Source organism: Styela clava, chromosome 9 (genome assembly GCF_964204865.1).
Source record: "Styela clava chromosome 9, kaStyClav1.hap1.2, whole genome shotgun sequence".
NCBI classification, from domain to species: Eukaryota; Metazoa; Chordata; class Ascidiacea; order Stolidobranchia; family Styelidae; genus Styela; species Styela clava.
Window position 1 is genome coordinate 2864361 of NC_135258.1, and position 21301 is coordinate 2885661.

The 21301-nt window shown below is 36.4% G+C and overlaps 3 protein-coding genes across 3 annotated transcripts; 2 read left to right on the top strand and 1 right to left on the bottom strand.

Moving 5' to 3' along the window:
• Positions 1-1320: 1320 nt before the first annotated feature.
• Positions 1321-2979, top strand: LOC144427290 (uncharacterized). The gene has a single exon (XM_078116254.1). It carries the CDS (start codon positions 1618-1620, stop codon positions 2977-2979), a length of 1362 nt encoding a protein of 453 aa, XP_077972380.1. The 5' UTR covers positions 1321-1617.
• A 902-nt stretch (positions 2980-3881) lies between these two features.
• Positions 3882-6186, top strand: LOC120329437 (uncharacterized). Its single transcript, XM_039396066.2, has one exon. The coding sequence runs from the start codon at positions 3884-3886 to the stop codon at positions 5306-5308; it is 1425 nt and encodes a 474-aa protein (XP_039252000.2). The 5' UTR covers positions 3882-3883; the 3' UTR covers positions 5309-6186.
• A 5427-nt stretch (positions 6187-11613) lies between these two features.
• Positions 11614-13118, bottom strand: LOC120329601 (uncharacterized). The gene has a single exon (XM_039396292.2). It carries the CDS (start codon positions 12583-12585, stop codon positions 12046-12048), a length of 540 nt encoding a protein of 179 aa, XP_039252226.2. The 5' UTR covers positions 12586-13118; the 3' UTR covers positions 11614-12045.
• Between the last annotated feature and the right edge of the window lie 8183 nt (positions 13119-21301).

The following is a 21301-nucleotide window of genomic DNA, read 5'->3' on the forward strand; positions in this document are numbered from 1 at the left end:
TTGAATATTTTATGTAACAGGATGATCATTATACGCTGAAAAGACGGCTCTTTTAACGAGGGCGGATCGCGGTGGGTGTTACGGGCGGCAATGAGAATTTCCGATTTCGAAAATCCTGGCTGCGCGGCTGGCAGTGGTGGTCATCTATTCTCTATTAATTTATTTCTAATTTCAAACACAACAATATGTTACACATATCAACAATATGGTTCACATAACTTAATATACAAATATACTGGTAGGTAGTAGAATACACTAAGCTTAAATATTAGAATTTTTAAAGGCATAATGGATTTTCGAATGTTGTTGCTTGTTTTAGTTGCCTGTATAGCCAATAAATTTGATTATTCACAGAAAATATACACAATTATTTGAATACAAGTAGTATTTTTGTCAATAGACTTGACTATTATCGTAATATCATGGTACCAATGATAGAAAGCGTCAGACAACTCCTTGGCTGACTTTTCATGTGGTCATTTGTACAAAGTGAATAATTTTAATAAACTTACTGTGTCACAAGTTGCTATTATTTTTTATTGATAGCTATGAACTATCAATTACTTTGTGTACATACATACTGTTGGTTTGTGGCTTTATTCTGATATTTCTATTGAAGCTTATTTCCTAATTTACCGGGTTTTACTTTTAATAAACTAAAAGAAAAATGTGTTATTTTCGATTTTAGAATGTATTCGGAATTCCAGATTCGAAAACATTATTTTAGAATGTATTCGGAATAGTTTAGTATTCGGAAATGGCCATCCCTGGTGATAGACTAAGCTAAAATTCTTTACCGGTAATTTCAAAAAACAAATTGTTGAATGGTATGAATTAGAATAATAGTTTGAAATACCCCATTTTACAGGCGACAACTCGCGAAACCACTCTTAAAATAAGCACCGAAAATTTCTAAAGGTAAAGTATAGGAAGAATTTCCCGGGGTCAAAGGTTGGGGAAACGTCCATTCAGTGAAGCGTCCCGGGTCAGATTATTTTACTCCGGCCGTATTTTGTTGACCACTGGAATACGCAAACTACCATGCCTTACGGCGGAAACGAATCCAGCAATCCTTTTGCGTGTGATAATCGCCCACGTGATTCAAACCTACGAAAGCACGCAGAGTACAGTAATCAAGTGCACGATGCGCCGAACAAAACCAGGTTTTGCGAAATCGCCCCTTCGATTTTTTCGCCCCCTCTGTATCGTTTTCGCCCACTGGGGGGCGATATCACCCACTTTGGGAATCACTGGTTTAGACATCTACGTTTTAATGTTGATCATACAATACCTTCGTGGCATATTAGACCGGGATTGAATTTTCCATACATTTTTGAATTATATATATTCCTGTATTCCCACTTTATGATTCTTTGCTCGGGAATATATTCATGCATACTCAGGAATATTTTTAGAACTGATGTATTAAGATTCTTTCAACCACATGGAAGATATATAATTTCTTTTTATTCTGCATAAATATTCAAATAATTTAAGGTGTCTTAGTTCATTATTGTCCAGTTGAAACTAGTACTAGTATCATCATTGAAATTCCATGAGTTTGGTTCGATTTGAAATAAAATTTTCTTTAAATGTGAATAGTAAAAACACATACATATGGAAACGTACAATACTGGAGAAATTTGCACGAAAACCAACAAATTGACACAGCGTATGCGAGTTAATGACCTAGAAAAGCAGTATTCATGTAAAACATGCGGAAAATGCTATACAAATTCAAAGTATTTGAATGCACATATGAAACTTCACACTGACGATAAGCCACATTCTTGTGAATCATGTGGCAAACGTTTCAAGTGTTTCAGTTATTTGAAAAAGCACATCATGACTCATACTAAAGAAAAGCCCTATTCTTGTGAATCATGTGACAAACGTTTTGCTCATTCTAGTATATTGAAGGAGCACGTTAGAATCCATACGGGAGAGAAACCTTATTCTTGCAAAATTTGTGGAAAGTGTTTTACAGTAGCAAGTAGTTTAAAAAACCATACTCGAATTCACACTGGGGAAAAGCCATATATTTGTCAAATTTGTGGAAAATGCTTTGCAGTGGCAGGCAATTTGAAAGACCACACACGAATTCACACAGGAGAGAAACCATATTCTTGTCAAATATGTGGAAAATGTTTCGGGAGATCTGGATATCTGAAAACGCATGTGCAAATTCACACAGGAAAAAAGCCATATTCTTGCAAAATATGTGGAAAATGCTTTGCACTCACAAGTACCTTGAGAGAGCATACACAAATTCACACTTCAGACAAGCCATATTCTTGTCAAACATGTGGCCAACGTTTCATGCATGCTAGACATCTAAAAAAGCATATGCGAACTCACACAGGAGAAAAACCATATTCTTGCAAAATATGTGAAAAATGCTTTGCAACCGCAGGTAATCTGAAAGAGCATATGCGTATTCACACTGAGGAAAAGCCTCATTCTTGCAAAATTTGTGGAAAGTATTTTGCAGTGGCAAGTATTTTGAGGAAACATATGCGAACTCATACTGGAGAAAAGCCATATTCTTGCAAAATATGTGGAAATTGCTTTGCAACTACAAGTAATTTGAACAGGCATACGCAAACGCACACTGGGGAAAAGCCATATTCTTGTGAAATTTGTGAGAAAAGTTTTACGCAACTCAATAGTTTGAAGAATCATATCAGACTTCATACTGAAGAAAAGCCATATACTTGTAAAATATGTGAAAAGAGCTTTACGTTTGCAGGGGGCTTAAAAATACATGTGCAGACTCATAGTGGAGAAAAGCCATATTCTTGCAAAATATGTGGTAAATGCTTTACAGCACGGAACAGCTTGAATGTGCATCAGCGCATTCATACAGGGGAAAAGCCATACTCTTGTACGACATGTGGCAAATGTTTTGCACATTCTTGTGCGTTGAAGGTCCATATAAGAATTCATACCGGACTTACTGCTGCAAAACATGCAGAATGAGCTTCGAAGAACAGCAATTAAAAATTTTATGGCAAAAAAATTGTAGTAATTGTCATTTGAATGATATATGAGTTTACAATGAGGAAAAAGTCAGGTATATATTTGCATACGGCATATAAAAATAAATCTTGACAATTGATTGCCACTGCAAAGTTGTGACCTTTCATTAATATATAGAATCAAAGTTATTCTTTCTCAATATTCCCTCAATCTAACTGCTTATAGAACTCATTTTTTTGCCAATTATGCAGTGAATTGTTGACTAGTTGATGTTAAATAAGAACTTGTGACCCATCATTTTTATCTAGAATCGAAATTCTCCATCTGACTGCGTATAGAACTCATTTGTTTGCCTATGACAATTTTTATACGCGAGTTAGGAGACAAGCCTATAAAAAGGCTCAAACATATGGCTGGGCATTTTCGAATACTTAGGAGATATATAATGTTATGTAACTTTCTTATAGTATTGATTACTGGAAACGTAAAATACATTACCCAGACAGATTGCTGAGCGTTCACAAACAATGAAAAACGTGTTTTGGGTAATATCTCACTACAGAAAAAGGTCTTATGTCAGAGTTGCGATGAAAAAATTGAGAAATTTAGGAAAAATAAAACAAGATGGTGACGATTCCAAATTTCACTTTGAACCGATTTGAATAATTTACTATTCGATTTGAAATGCCCAGCCCTAATGGTCACCTATCTAGGGGCAGTCGGTTGCACAATTACGAATGTGTTATTATTTATGACATATTTTGAAATTATATACATTGCATTGGTCTTATGTTTGATGCGATCAATTTATTACCAATTTTCATATTTCATATGCACAACATGTGTAGCAGATATATTTGCTTAACATATTTAAATATTAAAAAATCATTGAAAACAGTTGGACATGGGCTATAAAAATGGAGCAAAAACAAAAAGGAAATATGTCTGCGAAATATGTGAAAAACTTTTTTTTCGATCTGATCACTTGAAACAACATATGGTAATTCACACTGGTGAAAAGCCATACTCTTGTGAAACATGTGGAAAATGTTTCAGTCAAAAAGGTAATATGGATCTACATATAAAGCGATTCCATGTTGGTGAGAAGCCATATGTTTGTGAAACCTGTGGCATGCCCTTTCCAAGATATTATGAAAAGAAAATGCACATGCTAATACATACTGGGAAAAAACCATATGGTTGCAAAATATGTGGAAAACGTTTTTCTCGATCTGGTAACCTGAATCAACACTTGACAATTCACACTGGGGAAAAGCCGTATTCTTGTGAGACATGTGGAAAATGCTTCAGTCAAAAAAGTACTGTGAGGTTGCATATAAAAAGATCCCATGTTGGTGAAAAGCCCTATCTTTGTGGCACTTGTGATAAGTCCTTTGCAACATGTAGAGAGAAGAAAATGCATATGCGAATTCATACTGGAGAAAAACCGTATGCTTGTCATTTATGTGAAAAACGTTTTGCTTACTCTGGTAACGCAAAGCAACATTTGCAAATTCATACTGGAGAAAAACCATATTCTTGTGAAACATGTGGAAAATATTTCAGAGACAAGAGCACTATGAAACAACATATAAAGCGAGCCCATACTGGGGAAAAGTCACATATTTGCATAACTTGTGGCAAATGCTTTATAACATCACATGAGAAGCAAGTTCATATGCGAATTCATACCGGAGTAAAACCATATGCTTGTGACATATGTGAGCGTTGCTTTGCAAAGTCCAGTAACTTGCGACAACATTTGCGAATTCACACCGGGGAAAAGCCCTATTCATGTGAGACATGTGGAAAATGTTTTAATAGAAAAAGTACTGTGAAGATGCACATGAAAAGATCTCATATTGGTGAAAAACCATATTCATGTGGAACTTGTGATATGTGCTTTACAACATTTGTTGAGAGGAAAATGCATATTCAAACTCATACTGGAGAAAAACCATATACTTGCAATATATGTGAAAAACGTTTTTCTCAACCTAGAAACTTGAAACTACATTTGCAAATTCATACCGGAGAAAAACCATATTCTTGTGAAATTTGTGGGAAAAGGTTTAGTCAGAAATGTAATATGAAAAACCATATCAAGCGATCCCATATTGGTAAAAAGTCATATGTCTGTGGGACCTGTGAAAAGACGTTTATAACATCGTATGAGAGGAATTTGCATATGCGAACTCATACTGGAGAGAAGCCATATGCTTGCGAAATATGTGAAAGACGTTTTTCAATACCTGGTAACTTGAAACAACATTTAAAAATTCATAGTTGGAAAGAATATGACCAAACTCAAATTGGTGAAAATCCATAATTCTTCTGCTATAAATCCTTCGTAGGATTGGGTACAAAGAAAAGACATATGTAAAATCATATAGCAATTGCATTATTCATCAAATATATCGTGACAATTATATATAACATTTAAATCAATTGTTTGAAATTCCTGTCAATCTAATTGATGATTTGCACATTGTATCTCTTATGTTCGAATTTTGCATTTAATTATGAAACTATAGTTTTATTGCACACTAACACAATATATTTCTGTAACGTTTAGACTTCCTCAAACATACATAGTACAACTTTTAACAAGAATAGAAACTGCATGCATATTCATATAATGGTATGGCAACAACAATATGAGTTTAAAGAGTCCCTAAAATTCGTGATTGTATAAATAATTGACAGCATTAAATTTGAAAATGAAAATTAATTTAAACAATGCATAAAATATTCCAAAATGCCCTAATTTCCTCAATATTTATTTTTAATAGTTCCTTCCTCCCAGGTGAATGAAATACGACTCTTTAGTTTTTCAATTCCAATTACATTTTCAGTGAATGTCCAGGTTGGTTAAAGTGAGCACCGACGACCCGGTTTCTGTTTTTCGATTTAATACTTTCAATATGTTTCGAGATCCGATATTTCATATGCCTTCCTGTTTCTCCAATGTACGTGCTGCATGTTACATCTGGAATTGCATTCATTTGATTTTTGTAGTGACGTGAACATTGTGGAGTAATTTATTTATTTATTCCCTTGATTGACAGTGTGCACACTTTATTACGAAAGTCTTGCCTGACATGTCTTACTTAGTCAGGAATAGTTTGGGAACTTTGCTTTTAAATAGTTCTTATACTTTTGTATAGAATGAGCGTGTTTCGTTGTAAATAATATGAAATTGGTTTAGCGGTCTTGACTTTCTGCTTTGACATTGGGATGGGTGAGTGCTAGGCACGATCAAGTAATGTAGATTGTGATTGCTCCACATATGCACAGTTTAAGGATATTTTATGAGCATTAGATTGCCTTATGATTGTTTTTACAGTTATAGTTCATTTAATTGATTTGATTTCATTGACGAATGATTTCATGTTCAACTTATGATAGACAAATGTACTGTCTATGACTTGAAGGCTGCAAGTTATTTAAAAGTAATTTGGTTCGACTTGCTATAATCAACCATGTTTGATAATTGTGTTCATAAATTCGAGTACGCTTCTAATAGACGAATTGATTTGTTATTACTTATTCATACAGGTATTTCTATATCGAGTATATCTCAAAATGTAGGCAGCTGCCCATTAAAAGTACTTGAAGCCAACTTCTTGTTGTTTTATGTACAAATGTGGAGTCAATTATTTGGAGATGTCTTACATTATTATTAAACAATTATTTATTGCCTATAGGTTTTCCGTCAGCCAATTTTGTTCGAAACTTAAAATATTTTTAATCAAATTTAATATTCGTGATACAGGTTCGGAGATAGTGGAGTTGCATAAATCTGCAGATAACAAAGCTGTAATCTCGATGCACTACCCTGCTATCGCCAATGTCTTACCCCTGGTTCAATCCGAGACAAAAACAGTCGTATCGCTTTTTGCTAGCCGTGTCCACGAAGTGGGCTATATAGAATCAAATTTTCCACAAAATGTTCGCGTGATAACCTACCTTTAAGCAACGTTTAGAAAAATTGTAAGTTCAGTATAATATTCTAAAAATTGTTGTACCTAGACTAGATATTTCCTATTGTGATTGTCGGTACCTGGCGCTACGGACACTTACGGTAATTACGGTAATTCAAATTTCGCCAAATACAAAAAAAAATGTGCGGCTCCGCCTATCAACGACGTTGGGCGTTGCCTATGTAGGCTTCCTTCACGGTAGACCTGAACCTAAAAAGGTGTTCATTTGTATCGCTGCTTGTGTGTTTTGTTTTGAAGCTGTTTTGTCAGTTCAAGCAGAATTCTGAAGCTCAGCTGGACTCATTAAAGTATTTTGTATTGCGAGCATTAATTAATATCTTAGCGTGATGATTATATTTATCTTTAATGTCGTACATAACATTTATACACCAGATATATTTTATTCTGATGTTTTTTTCATGACTGCTGAAATTTATTTCAAGAGATCTGGTTACATTCACAGATTTACAATAGTTGGCTCAATAATGATATCGTTCTGATTTAACGGAACAGATCATCAAAGTCTGATATGTCAAATTTAAATACCGTAAATGCTCGTTTTACCGCCCGATCTTAATTAAGGGCCCGTTTCAATAGCCGCCCGTGTAAACAGGACATAAAAATAAATAAGGGCCTGCTTGAATACCCGTTCGATGTAAAAGCTGATTTTTCATTGGTAGGGAACAATAGGAAATAAGAAGCGCTGTTGAATTTTAAGCGCTGGTAGATAACACACACGCCATAGGCGTCCAATCAAATAACAGGTAGCATTGATTACGTTACACCGTGGTTCTCAAACTGGGCGTCGCGCGACGCCCAAGTGCGTCGTTTCAATATTGATAGGGCGTCGCAAAACTTTTCTTCTTTTGCGGATTTGTACCTGCGGTGCGTAGAAAAAGTCAAAATTTTCGTTCTGGAAATAACAATATATATATAATATATTAATTAATTATTGTAACGATTGAAAATAATAAGGGCCCAGTTAGTGAGTTGATTGAAAAAAAATATGGGCCTGGGCTATAAAACGAGCAAATACGGTACGCAAATTCACATAAACGAAGAGTCTAGACTCTAGTGCAGTGTTTCCCAACCCGAGTCCGCGGTCTCAAATGAGTCCGCGGAGTGTTTGAATGAGTCCGCAACAAGTCAGAAATTCACTGCGGGCCGCAAACGTTTTTGCGAAACTTTACCATCAGCCAAGTTACGATTTACGTTAGAATTTACATAAAACATAAAAAGCAAGTTTATTCACATAACATTAATCGATTCAATGATTACTGGACACCGAGTAGGGCTGGGCATATTCAACTATTAGAATAGCAATTTACTATTCGAAAATTTGATAACAGGTGACGCGACAGGTCACTCTCGCGTCGCTTAATCAAACGATTGAATTTCACAACTCACTTGCGGATTTCCGACGAAAACACGAGTCGGCACACGCTTGGATAGATACCTAAATGGTGTTTCTCGCGCGCTCGAACAACTAGGAATAATGTTTTTTCTGGTAGGTATCATAAAAATAAAATGGAGAACACCATAAGTTTTGTTTTATGATGGTCCACGACAGATTAAAAACATTTTTTTATAATTTCAAATCGCAAAATTTCGGGGGTTACTGTAGTGGGGGCTTTTTCCTTTAAGATTATTTGCTTTACTGTCTCCACACTGGTACTTACAGTACTGGGGCGCCGTAAGTGTTGTACAAACAGCTCAGATTCGTCGAATTTAAACGCTTTTTTATATATTGCAAATCGCAAAATTTTGGGTGCTACTGTAGTAAGGGCTTTTACAGTACTGGGGCGCCGTAGGTGTTGTACAAACAGCTCAGATTCGTCGAATTTAGGCGCTTTTTTATATATTGCGAATCGCAAAATTTCGGGTGCTACTGTAGTAGACTGTAGTAAGCGCTTTTCCCCTTCGGATTATTTTCTTTACTGTCTCGACACAGGTACGTACAGTACTGGAGCGCCGTAAGTCTTGTACGAACAGCTCAGATTTGTTGAATTTACAAAAATACGAATCAAAGCAAAATATAATCGGGCACTTCACCACGCATTTTTGTGTCCACGGATTGTCATATTTCCTGAGTAGCAGTGGCGGCGCGTCAATAGGGCCAACCGGGGCAATGCCCCGGTTGTTTTTTCGGTATAAAAAATATTCGAAAAATACCTCAATATCGGTTGCACAGACTGTCTACATTAGCCATATTCTCCCGACATGGTTCATTTTTCGCTCGCAAAGCCTTCGCCGAACGTCGACGGGGCGACGCCGATTTTGCCCCGGTTGCTCATTGTATATCGTATTCTCTCTTTTATCTTCCACTCGCCGCGTTTGTCTCGTTTGTTTTCTGTTTCTTTTACTAAATCATCGGGGCTAGGCCCAAAATTATGACGACACAATGCCGACGTTTCTTACAACAACGTGTTGACATATTCACGCATTCCTTCTCGTTCGTTGGTTGCTTGAAGAGTTGATAGTTTCCTCGCCTTCGTTTTTGTCGCTTGTTTCTCTATTTGAATCAGTTAGAGACCTTTAGTCCATTTGCTTTAGATTTTCCACATTCCTTTTGAGCTCCTCACTTCTTTCCGGCTTCGCATTTCTTAGCCTTAGACCTCATAATGAATAAGGTTGATGCACTACTTCGCACTCCGTTTTCGCAGCTGCCGCTGGAACAAAAATTAGAGGTACAACGTCTTGGGCCTTATCAACCAAAAAATTGTTCACTGGAACAATCCCATGACGGAGGAAAGCGTCGGCGCAGAAACTTGATATAAAAAACACGAATGGTTGTATTACAGCGAGGACAAAAATGCACTTTTTTGTTTTTATTGCCTACTTTTTGCTACCGCCCGTGACTCACGTTGGTGTAAATTTGGTTTTAGAGATCTTAAACATCTTTCCGAGCGTGCCAGGGATCATTAATCTTCTATGGAGCATCTGGACAATGCAGTAAAATACCGAACATTCGGAAATGTTAATATTGCAGCACAGTTGGATGAAGGACGCGCGGATTCTATTTGTCGGCACAACCAAAACGTCGAGAAAAACCGCCATGTTCTCGGTCGATTCATAGACGTTTTGAAGTTCATTGGTTGTCACGAGCTGTCCCTCGTGGGCACGATGAACGGGCTGGCTCTTCTAATAGAGGGGTATTTTTGGATATGGTGGAATACACCGCATCCCTAGATACAGTATTGAGAGATCATCTTGATGCCGCAACTGTTTCGAAAGGGACATCTAAGGATATCCAAAATGATTTGCTCGACTCAAAGTATAAAATTTATTTACAACATTCGGCTCTGGAAATTGAGAATTGCCAGTTCCTTTCGATTCAGTCTGACGAGACAACTGACATCACGTGCGTTTCCCAACTGGCTGTGATTTTTCGGTTTGTGAAAGATGGTAAACCTACCGAGAGATTTCACAGCTTTGTACCAATCGTTGATCGCACGGCTTGCGGGATATCGGCTGTACTTAATGAAGTGTTACAGCCTTACAACGCGAAGTCAAAATTGATAGCTCAAACTTATGACGGCGCGGCAGTCATGAGTGGGTCGAAACATGGTGTTCAAGTCTATATAAAAGAAGATTTTCCTCATGCGCATTTTTTACATTGTTATGCACACCAATTTAACCTCGTTATTAAAAATATGTGTCTTGATACCCTCTCGTCCGTATATTTTTTGAAAATGTTTCGGGGTTTTCTTCATTTTTTTCCGTTTCGCCGAAGCGCTCTGACCTCCTTCGCCAGATATGTAGCCGCCGTCTCCCAGCTTGAGCACCAACACGTTGGAACTTCCAATCACGCGTGGTGCAGGGCGTGTCCGAAATTAGGTCTGAGCTCATTGAGTGTTTCAATGGCATTCAGAGCTCTCCGGTTTGGGACGAACGCTCTGTGAGGGAGGCGGCAAGTCTAAAGCGTCTGCTAGAAGATGGTGAGTTTTCATTTTTTCTCGCTTTTTTCTCCACAATATTCTATCACGTGGATGTATTATAGGGCGCATTGCAGTCAATGCTAATGGATGGAGCGTCTGTGCAGTCGTGTATTTCAGACTTCTGCGATGGTGTATCTCGTATCCGGGAAACAATAAAATACGACGACACATGGAGTGCTTCTTTACGCCGCGGGCAAACAACGCAGCGTTTGATTTTGTCTGCAAAGGAATGCTGTGACATTCTGGTGAATCAAATAGGCGATCGTCTGCGCACTGAACACCTTGCCGCGTTCTCTTTGATGAACCCCAAAAATTTTTCAAAATTTGCACGTCAATTTCCCATCCATTTGTTGGCTACTGTCTCCAAATTTTACCCCATGATAAACGTGGGTAAATTGGAAAATGAATTGCGATGTATATACACCAATCAAACTTTTTTGAACATCCCATCAACTTGCGCGCTCTATGGGTTCCTCATAGATAACACTCTAGTAACTACCTTTGCGGCGTCTGCAAAATTTCTGGACATCATTTTTGACGACGCCTATTTCTTCCGCCGACGCAGAGCGAACATTCAGCACGCTGAAGCGTATTAAAACGTATCTCAGAAACACAATGACTGCAAAATACAATAATGCAACTTGTGAACCAGTTACCTCATATGATAGAGCTAATCTTGCTGTTGTTGCGCCGGAACACATAACAAATGCGAGTCAATCAGAATGAAAAATGTTTAATCACGATATAGAAAAGAAAAAGCGTTACAGTAATTTCGGATTCAGTAATTACAAAACATACTCTACTAATACGGTCAGATACATAAAGACACAATTGCCAAAATTTAATATCTTCTGAAAAGAAAAAAAGTAATTGAAAAACATCATTATTCAGACACATATTTCAACTTGCATCATGCAAAGAGGAGCCTGGTTCTCTTCAAACGTGAATCTTGCATGTGGTTGTTACATATTTTTTCATCTCACCCACCACTGCATATCACTCATCAGAAGTTCTACGAATTTTTTTGCCACTGTTTATATCGTATATGGATTTTTATGGAACACTCTCCACTTGTTTCACAGCAGAGTAGGATGTGTTTTAGTGTGAATTTTCCTATGTTTATTCATGTTCCAAGAAGATACAAATCATTTGCCACATATCTCACAAGAGTATGGCTTATCATCTGAATGAGTTTTCATATGTGTGTTCAAATGACTAGATTGCGAAAAACATTTGCCACAAGTTTCACAAGAATATGGCTTCTCTCCTGTATGAATTCTCCTATGTCTATTCAGATTACTGGAACTTGTGAAGCATCTAGCACATATTTCACAGGAATATGTTTTTTCTTCGGTATGAATTTGTATATGACGTTTCAAATCATTAGATTGCGAAAAAGATTTTTCACATATTTTACAGGGATATGGTTTTTTCCCTGTATGAATTTGTATATGACGTTTTAAATTACCGGCTTGTGAAAAACCTTTTCCACATATCTCACAGGTGTATGTATCTCCTGTGTGAATTCGCTCATGAACAGTTAGGTTGCTTGATTGCGCAAAGCATTTTCCACATATCCTACAACAGTGAGGTTTTTCTTCAGTATGAATTCTCATCTTCAAATTACTTGCTGTTTTAAAGTTTTTTCCACATATTTCACAAAATAATTGCTTTTCTTTTGACATACCGGACTGTCAATCGGTTCGTCAACTATCGCAATCTAATAACGTAGTAGGATATTTTGAACTAAATTTGAATATGCAAAATGGAAGATCAAGATAAAATCTAGTCCTAAAATAATATTTATTTACGTCAATAATGTCAGAACATCTACGCCAGTAGTTTCCAAACTGGGGTCGGGCGGACCTTTTGGGGTCCGTGAAGCATTTTCAGAGGGTCCTCAAAACAAATCTGCAATATGGCTAATAGCTTGATAATACAAAAATTAAGTGCATAAATTTCAAAATACACATTTGTCGACTTTTGCCAACACAAGTTTACCAACTGCAGCTCTGTCCTTGTGCACGTTTACCAAATATCGAAACAGACTGGATGTTACACATAATGCATGATTGCCACCAGGTAAACTCATGTTTATAATAAATGAAGCACAACCGGTTTTAGCAAAACGATGTAATTTGCTGACGTTTCGAATTTCTATACAGAAAAACTTCATCAGGGCATGATATGGAAAGGACACGAGTGGATATATATATAGAACAAGAAAAAATAAAATAAAGTTATCATGGCGTAAACTCTAATCTAAAAGAATGGTGATAAGATAATATATGTAAACAAATTAGCGCAAGTTCAAACAAAAAGGGGACTATTTAAATTATGATTTCTACACAGTGTGACCTACCGGGAACAGTGTGTTTTCTTTGTCATTCATCGAATATTTCTCTTTATTTATGTGATAGGAATTCGAGGAACCTTTTTGTAATCATCAATCTTTTAGATTAGAGTTTACGCCATGATAAGTGATACGCGTAAGTCACGCATGAGGTGGCGCTAAAGGTTTGATCGTGGCGTAACATAAATGAAATAATAAATCTAGTAATATTTTGTTCGGTCAAAATTTGAGAGTATTCGGGACATTTGGCGCCGATAAGTTCAATCAGTTGCCGATCAAAACTACTTAGAGCCATTTTTCTAAAGCAAATCTGGTTCTGTTTGATTTACAATATTCGGAGATGTCTTACATTTTCAAACAATTGTTTAATGGATGGATTTCCGTCAGGCTTTTTTGTTCGTAGAGTTCGATGACTTAATTGAAAGCTTCTTAATAATATTTATTATCCGTGGTACAAGTTCGGAGGTAGTGGGGTTATAAATCTGCAGATAACAGAGGTGTAATCTCTGAGCACATCCCCGCTATCACCAATTTCTTACCTCCGTTATCTGCGTATGTACTGATATTATCCGCCACTCCGAGCCGAAAACAGTCGAAGGAAACTTATAAATGTGTTTTTACCGTGGAACTTGAAGCAAAACCATTATGTTTTTAGGAGTTTTCATTTTTTTCCAATATTTAAAGCAAACATCGCAGGAACTTCGATACATTCATGATAGACGGGCCGGAATTTTTCGGGTTGTGCATTGACTACCAAAATTACTACACACCGTGCCAAGTGGCTTCTATCCATCGTTTCTTAAGATTTTTTGGTATTATTGATTATTCTATATTCTTCGTTTTATAATACACAGTATTTTTTCCAGGGCCGATGTATTTCGCTAAAATAGTTAACGCGTGTTTCTTGCGCATTTTCGCCATTGAGCCTTTTTTGTTCAGTTATTGTCAGCTCCAACCTTTGTTTGTGACGCTCTTGGTTTATATAGATAATAAGATAAGCGGCGCGGCGGCTCATCGTGCAAAGCGTTAGGAATACGCTCACCACCGCATCTCTGATTACTCTGCGTGGGTTTGTAGGTTCGAATCCCATGCGGGATAGTTATGTGCGAGAGGATTGCTGGACTCCTCGCCGTCGTAGGGTGGTTCACGCAAATGCTGGTCGGTTACGGCTTCTCCACCATCAAGTTCATGCTTAAAATAAAAAATGAAAACAAATAACTAACTAATCCCATACCCAACATGGACTGGTAACCGGACGAGAGGCCTTGGTTCGCCATATGATTAGGCCGTCTTATCGGCTTTCCTTCCCCCCCGGGATAAATATATAAATCCTATCCTAAGGTCTTACGTATACATATAGCGCTTATATTTGCTAATCGTGTATATGAAGCGGTCTATATGCTTATGCTGCATGTTTGTTTTAAGCAACGTTCAGCAATATTTCAAGTACGGTATAATTTGTTAAAGTCGGCTGGATGTACATGAGTAAGCTGGGCTATTTCGTATTAGGATTGTTTGTATATCGAATATCACTCTCACTCTCACCCTTGAAGAAAGGCATTAGGGGGTCCTAGAATGCGTACAGTACAGTTCACTTCTTATCAGTTGTATAAGTCTGAAAAAATATTTGTACCGCTGCATGTTTGTTTCAAGCAATGCTGGCTTTGTATTGAAGCTAGTTCAGCAGAATTCTGAAAATCAGCTTGGACCCATTGGAGTATTTGTATTGAGATCATTAATATTTCAGTGTGGTGATTATTTTCTATTTATTCGTTTTATATCCCACTTAATATGTGGTAAATGCTTCATATGCGTAATCATACAAAGGAGAGGCCACATTCTTGCAAATTATGTGGTAAATGCTTTACAAAACGAAGTTATTTGAATAACCATATAAGAATTCATACTGGAGAAAAACCATATTCTTGTAAATCATGTGGCAAACATTTTGCTCGATCTTCTACTTTGTTGACACATTTGACAATACATGTCAAAGAAACGGATTAGGGATGCGGAATTTCATATTTTCTGAGTTTAGGAAACTTAATCTAGTAATTTAAATTGTTGTATACCAAATTATGTATATTCTGATTGGAAACGACCTGTGCATATTCAAAACTGGACCATGGGCAGAGTGGGTAATGTCAGAATATATTTATCGAGTGCTCATTTTAATCAAAACAAATCACCAGTGCAGAAGTATTCTTTAATTTAATTCTTTCCAGATAAACCCAGATTTTAGGTTACTGCCAATCATCCTAAGCTTTAACAAATAGAATAGATATATGGGTTATATTGTTTCAAATACTTTGTGTTATATCACATTTGAATCATTTTTTTAATTATGTCATTGGAATTTGGTCCTATTGCCTGTTTCATAATATTTTTGCATAAAACTAATTGGTGATTTGATTTTCTTGTGCTTGAATTTTTGTATTCTGTGATTAAATTGGAAACGGTCGTTTTATCGTTTTCATTCTAACATTTTTTGTAAATATTTGAATTCTCTCTGTTCATATTTATGAGTCTCTTGAAATAACTTTTTTGTTTATAAATTTGAATTTTTTTGTAATATTGCCATATCAGTCGTTAATTCATGTCTTTGAATATTAATTTCACCAGATCATGTGTCCTTTGTTGTGATGCTCATTTATCATTTGCTCAATCATTTATTTGCAGAGTAAAAATGAACAGTTCAAATATAGGCCAGATCAAATTTAATTCGTGTAATTAGGCGTATCATAACTTCAATTTTATTCAAATGTTCTTGTCAGGGCTATAATTTCAGATTATCTATCCAAATTCTTCCCTAAGACCCCGCGTGATAAATATACATGGGATTCCAGGAATGCGTATGAAAATCCTATTGGATAAATCCATACAGCCTTCGTGAGATATTTTCCGCGTGAACTACATTTTTGCGATGTATTCTGGTGTAAACGATATGATCGATGTGTGTTCCACACAGTAGCGTATCTAGGTAAAAAGAGGCCCATGCTAAATTTGGGAATGCGCCCCTTCTAAGCATAAATTTTTTCAATTATAAGATAGTCGCTCAATAACGATTACTTGACGCAAATTTCATGAATTTTGTTTTGCTTCAACTCTCACTATGCTTATTACACTAGATCACACAACATTTCCTGACCCGTCTAGAATCGAAATTAGGAGAGAATTAGTTATAGTTTACGGAATGATCGCTCACAGCGTGCTATGGATCCTGCCACTGGCTGCATGATTTTCTTTTATCTCCATATTTTACTATAAATATGATAACCTATTTCGTGAGAATAGTGGATTGCTTCACTCCATCGGCCCTTGAAGTTTTCCTAATTTGTTTTCCCATTGTTTTCCAATACATAATCTTAGCTATATTCATAAAAACTACTCATATCAGCTCTTTTATAACAAGCATGATGATTAGAGCTGAAACTAAGGTATGTATGTGTAATGGTCGTTGATTTACAAATTACATTATTGGCACACGTACCCATTGGTTTATGTTCACCAGGTGTTGCAAGAGACTATTTATTCACTTTTTGACTTTGGGTCATAGTGTTTTCACCTAATGTACTTGGCTGCGTCAAGCTAATGACCCTGTCTGCAGTTCTTAGTTAGTTCTGGCTCGCCCGACAGGGGATTTTCCTTGTAATTGATTCGTGTTTCTTCAGGTATAACAATTATTTGTTCTCTTACTTCTAGAAACTGATTGGTACTTCATTAGTTTATACCCGAGTGACACAAAAATTGATTACCGGACCTCACAAACTCTTTGACGAGTGTTATTGTGTTGACCAGGAAAATCTTTTAGCGAATGTTACAAGTTTTCAAGTCATAATACATTCGTGTGTATCCAGTCAAGTTGTTTATGGGGATTTGTAGAGTACATACTGTGATATTCGTTTCTGAAGGGGCCATCCCGTCAGAGGATAATTTCTAAATATTTTATAATTTAACTTTAATCAGCTACATTTTAGATACTGATAGAATCGTTTTTTGTTACAATAAGTCATTTTTACTTTATCTTATGTTTCCAATATGCATGCTAAATATAGTAATATAAAAACGAGAATATCGGTTGGAAACCGAAGACTTATCGATCGATAGTTAGGGGATCCCCCAAAACAGAAACTGCAGTTTCGATTCATCCGCTCTTGTAACTTGCGCACTGCGCATCGCACACACACACTCGGCGGGTTTCAAAATTCTCTCGCTTTACAAAAATCTAGACCACTATATCAATAATTGATTGATAACTAGCTAATTATACGACATAATTCGCCCAAAATCAATAGGCTTCTGGTCCGAGATAAGATGAATGCACATGCAAAATCTGGAGCAGATTCAATCTCGCTTTCGTGAAATATCGCGTGCATCTAACAGACAGACAGACAGACATACATACAAATACCTATCAATATACTTACCGATCTTAAGATCGATAAGTAACAATTGTTGTGATCATTTTCTGATTTATTACCATTGATTTATCCGTATAATGCTTTTAGCTTTTATGGCCAGCAGAGTGGTGATTAGAATTGAAATTAAGATATTTGATTGATTATTCTTGCGATGAAACACGTTTACTGTCTATTATACCATATGAATCAGTCGTTTGAAATTTGTCCGTTTTAAAAACATTTAGAATCAAAATCATTTTTCGTTCCCTAAATAGATTGCAGATTGCAGATCCAGCTTTTATCAATTTAAAAATTGTTCTTCATATTGTAGAATTCTCTCGTTTTTGATGTATGTCAGTTTAACTCCTCAAAGTTTACAATTGACCAGAATAATACGATGTTCTAGACTCCAGACTGGTGGTTCCAACCTTTTATGGCCTGTGGTTCCCTGCTCTAGGGTTTGTTCGATTTTCAGGTCGGTCGAACTTGAGTTAACTAACAGTCAATTTTACACAAAATTTCATTTCTTGATAAGAGAAAGTCGAATGAGCAAGCAATTCAGAAAAATATTCATGTCATATTAAAATGAAACATGGCATCAATAAAATGTAAAAGATGTTTTGTGAAAAAAAAAAAACATAGAAAGCAGACAAATGAAGCGGTCATATAGAATCAAATTTGAGAAGGATTTATATACATAAATTGCTCTCTCTTTGATATATGTATTGGTTCCATAAATACTAAAATTATTCACCAGTGTTGCGATGCCCGAGTCATCTGAATTGAACTCTGCCAGTGAGACTAACGTCGAGACTTAGATGATCCTTGGCTATGGGGTAAAGAACTTTTACCATACACTAATATTCACCTAATAGGTCTTCCCCGGGTTGTTAGGTTTCAGAATTTTTATGCTTATTCGATGAACATATTTCAGCAAAGTCACTCTTCACTCATCCAGTGCTTTGAATGTCCATATACAAAGAGAGAGGAGCCATATTCTTGGTAAACATGTGACAGGGGCTTTACACATCAACGTATTTTGAATAAACATATGAGGACGCATACTGGAGAAAAGCTATATTATTGTGAGATATCTAGAAAGTGTTTTACGCAATCCAGTGCATGGCCATCGTTTGCTGATCTATAAAGAGCTATTTAGTCAAAAAGTTGATGGTTTTCGATGGCATCCATAGATGTAGTTCATCATTCCATTTATCTGTAACTTCAGACGTCTATAGATAGAGATTCTTTCGATATGTAAAATCGACATGTGTCGGGCTGGGAATGGTTAACCGGTTAATCGATTTTAGATTTTAACCGTTAACTGACATCTCAGGTACAAATCATCATTTTTATAATGTACAATTCTTTCAAAAATGTTCGTTTGTTTGATTTACTACGGTGCGCTCTCCGGAAACTCAAGAGCAACGTGCCGAAGAACTCAGTGATGCCAGATTATCGGTCAGCGTAGACAGCCAAGTTGGCTCACTTAAGTTATGTTTCGACTGATGTGTGTTATAAAGCATAGAGATGATACATTAAATCATTAGAATCAAAATTTTGGAAATTTAATCACTCCATTTAACCGAATATGAATGTACTACGCTTATAAAATTGAACGATTATCGCAAGACTGGCATAACTGCAATAAATGAATATTGCGAAACACTTTTCTGGAACACAACCTAGTGCCCATAATTAAAATGAGGGAACATTTCTTACACATATATCTAGAGCTGTGGGTCGCGATCTATGGGTCGCGACCCACTGGTGGGTTGCAAAAGGAATCTTAGGGGTCGTGAAAAGATGTAGAAAGCTTTGATTAATTATACTGGTTATTAGGATCGGTGGCGAGTCGAATACGTAAATCTTCATAAAACAAAAGAAGTTGAATTTAAATTCTAATTTGTGAAAGTTTCCTTTTTACGATCTTCTCAAAGGAACAAAAATTTGCTACACATAGAATGACCATGTGGCTTTTTTACGCATAGCAGTTTTGTACACTGTACAGCACTTCTTACCGTGTTTCCCCAAAATTTAGACAGGATTTGGATTTATTTTCTTTTGAAGAATAACACTATGTTTTTTTTGGAAGTGGTCTTTTATGTTCATTTATTAAAAATAAAATTACATTGTAGAAAATCACGAGATTTTTTTAATAAACATTAATTAAAAACCGACATCCATTGTTTATATTTGTATTTCCTATACTAAAATCAAGTGACAAATATCATAATTGTGATCTTCACCTTATCTCAGGCCATTGAACCTTTCCTCTCCCACACATTTTAAATTTATTTTAAGGGTAGGGTTTAATTAGAATCATTATTAAAATTCAAATTAGGTTTATTTTCAGGCCAGGTCTTAATTTTGAGGAAACACGGTAATTTTGCGATTATTAGCCATTGCTGTGTTCTGTGTTAAGTCATAAGAAAACGAACGAAAATAGAACCAACAAAGTTATTTTTTTGTGTGGGTGCGCTGCAACTGGCGATTGTAGTTTTGATCTTACTTAGAAGCAGTTGTAATATTACTAAGCCCTTAATATAATGGATGAATGGTTAAAAAATCAGTTGATGTCAATGACGATGAATCGCCAGTTAGTCAAACGAAAGATAAGCCAAGTCAACCACAGTCAAAGCGAAGAGTGAGAAGGTATGATGACACATACTTGGAAATAGAATTTACAAGGAATGAAGAAGAAAAAGACCCGCGTCCGCGATGTGTTGTTTGTTATAAACAACTTGCAAATGTGAGAATGCGTCCAAACAAACTGCGTCGCCATCTTGAGACTAAGCATCCCAAATGGGTCGCCATAAGCTGTGGTAATGAATAGTGGGTCCCAACTCTGAAAAGTTTGGCAACCACTGATCTAGAGTGCATAGTAAGGAGCCTGAAGCGGAAGTAATATTAGGTCTACCGTCCAAACAAAGGAATCACAGGTTTGACCAATTACGGAAGAATGAAATGTATAAATACAATCTAAAATTGTTGAAAGAAGGCTGCCCCACTCAAGCGTTCGTTACGTGGAACTTTCATATGCATGCAAGGACGCGTAAGTCCCAAAGTGGTAAAATTTTGTGCGGTAAGTTACCGCGGCCCATCTTATCTGCAGACGATACGGACGATTTGTTATTTACAGACCGAGGTTCAATAATGATTGTGCCGAACGGATAATATGATTAAAAAAATAGGCAGAAGTCTTTTTGAGCGACATGAACGAAAACAGATAAAAAGACGTAGGTACGGAAATCCGTTATGTTATGAATGAGAACTATAGCCACATTGTTTATGGGATTCCGTAGATGTTTAAAGAGTAAATTTGGCAATGATGTTGAAACAGAATCAATGCTTTACAGCAAATAAAATGTTAATGTTAGAAGAAGAAATAAACAATGTGACAACTTTAAAAGAAGGCGGAATAAAAGCTAGGTCGCTAATTTTTATCGGAAATCTCATGAAAAGTGCTGTCAAAATAATGAAAGGAACATATCTTATAGATTGGAAGATGATGTGAACGAGGAAACTATCGATAAATTTGCAGCCGTTGTCAATCTGCGCTGGACTAGTTTATTCGGCGATGCTGAATATATCCTGCAGCATAATCACCAGATAAAGTTGCGACAACCAGAACTGCTTCCGAATGAG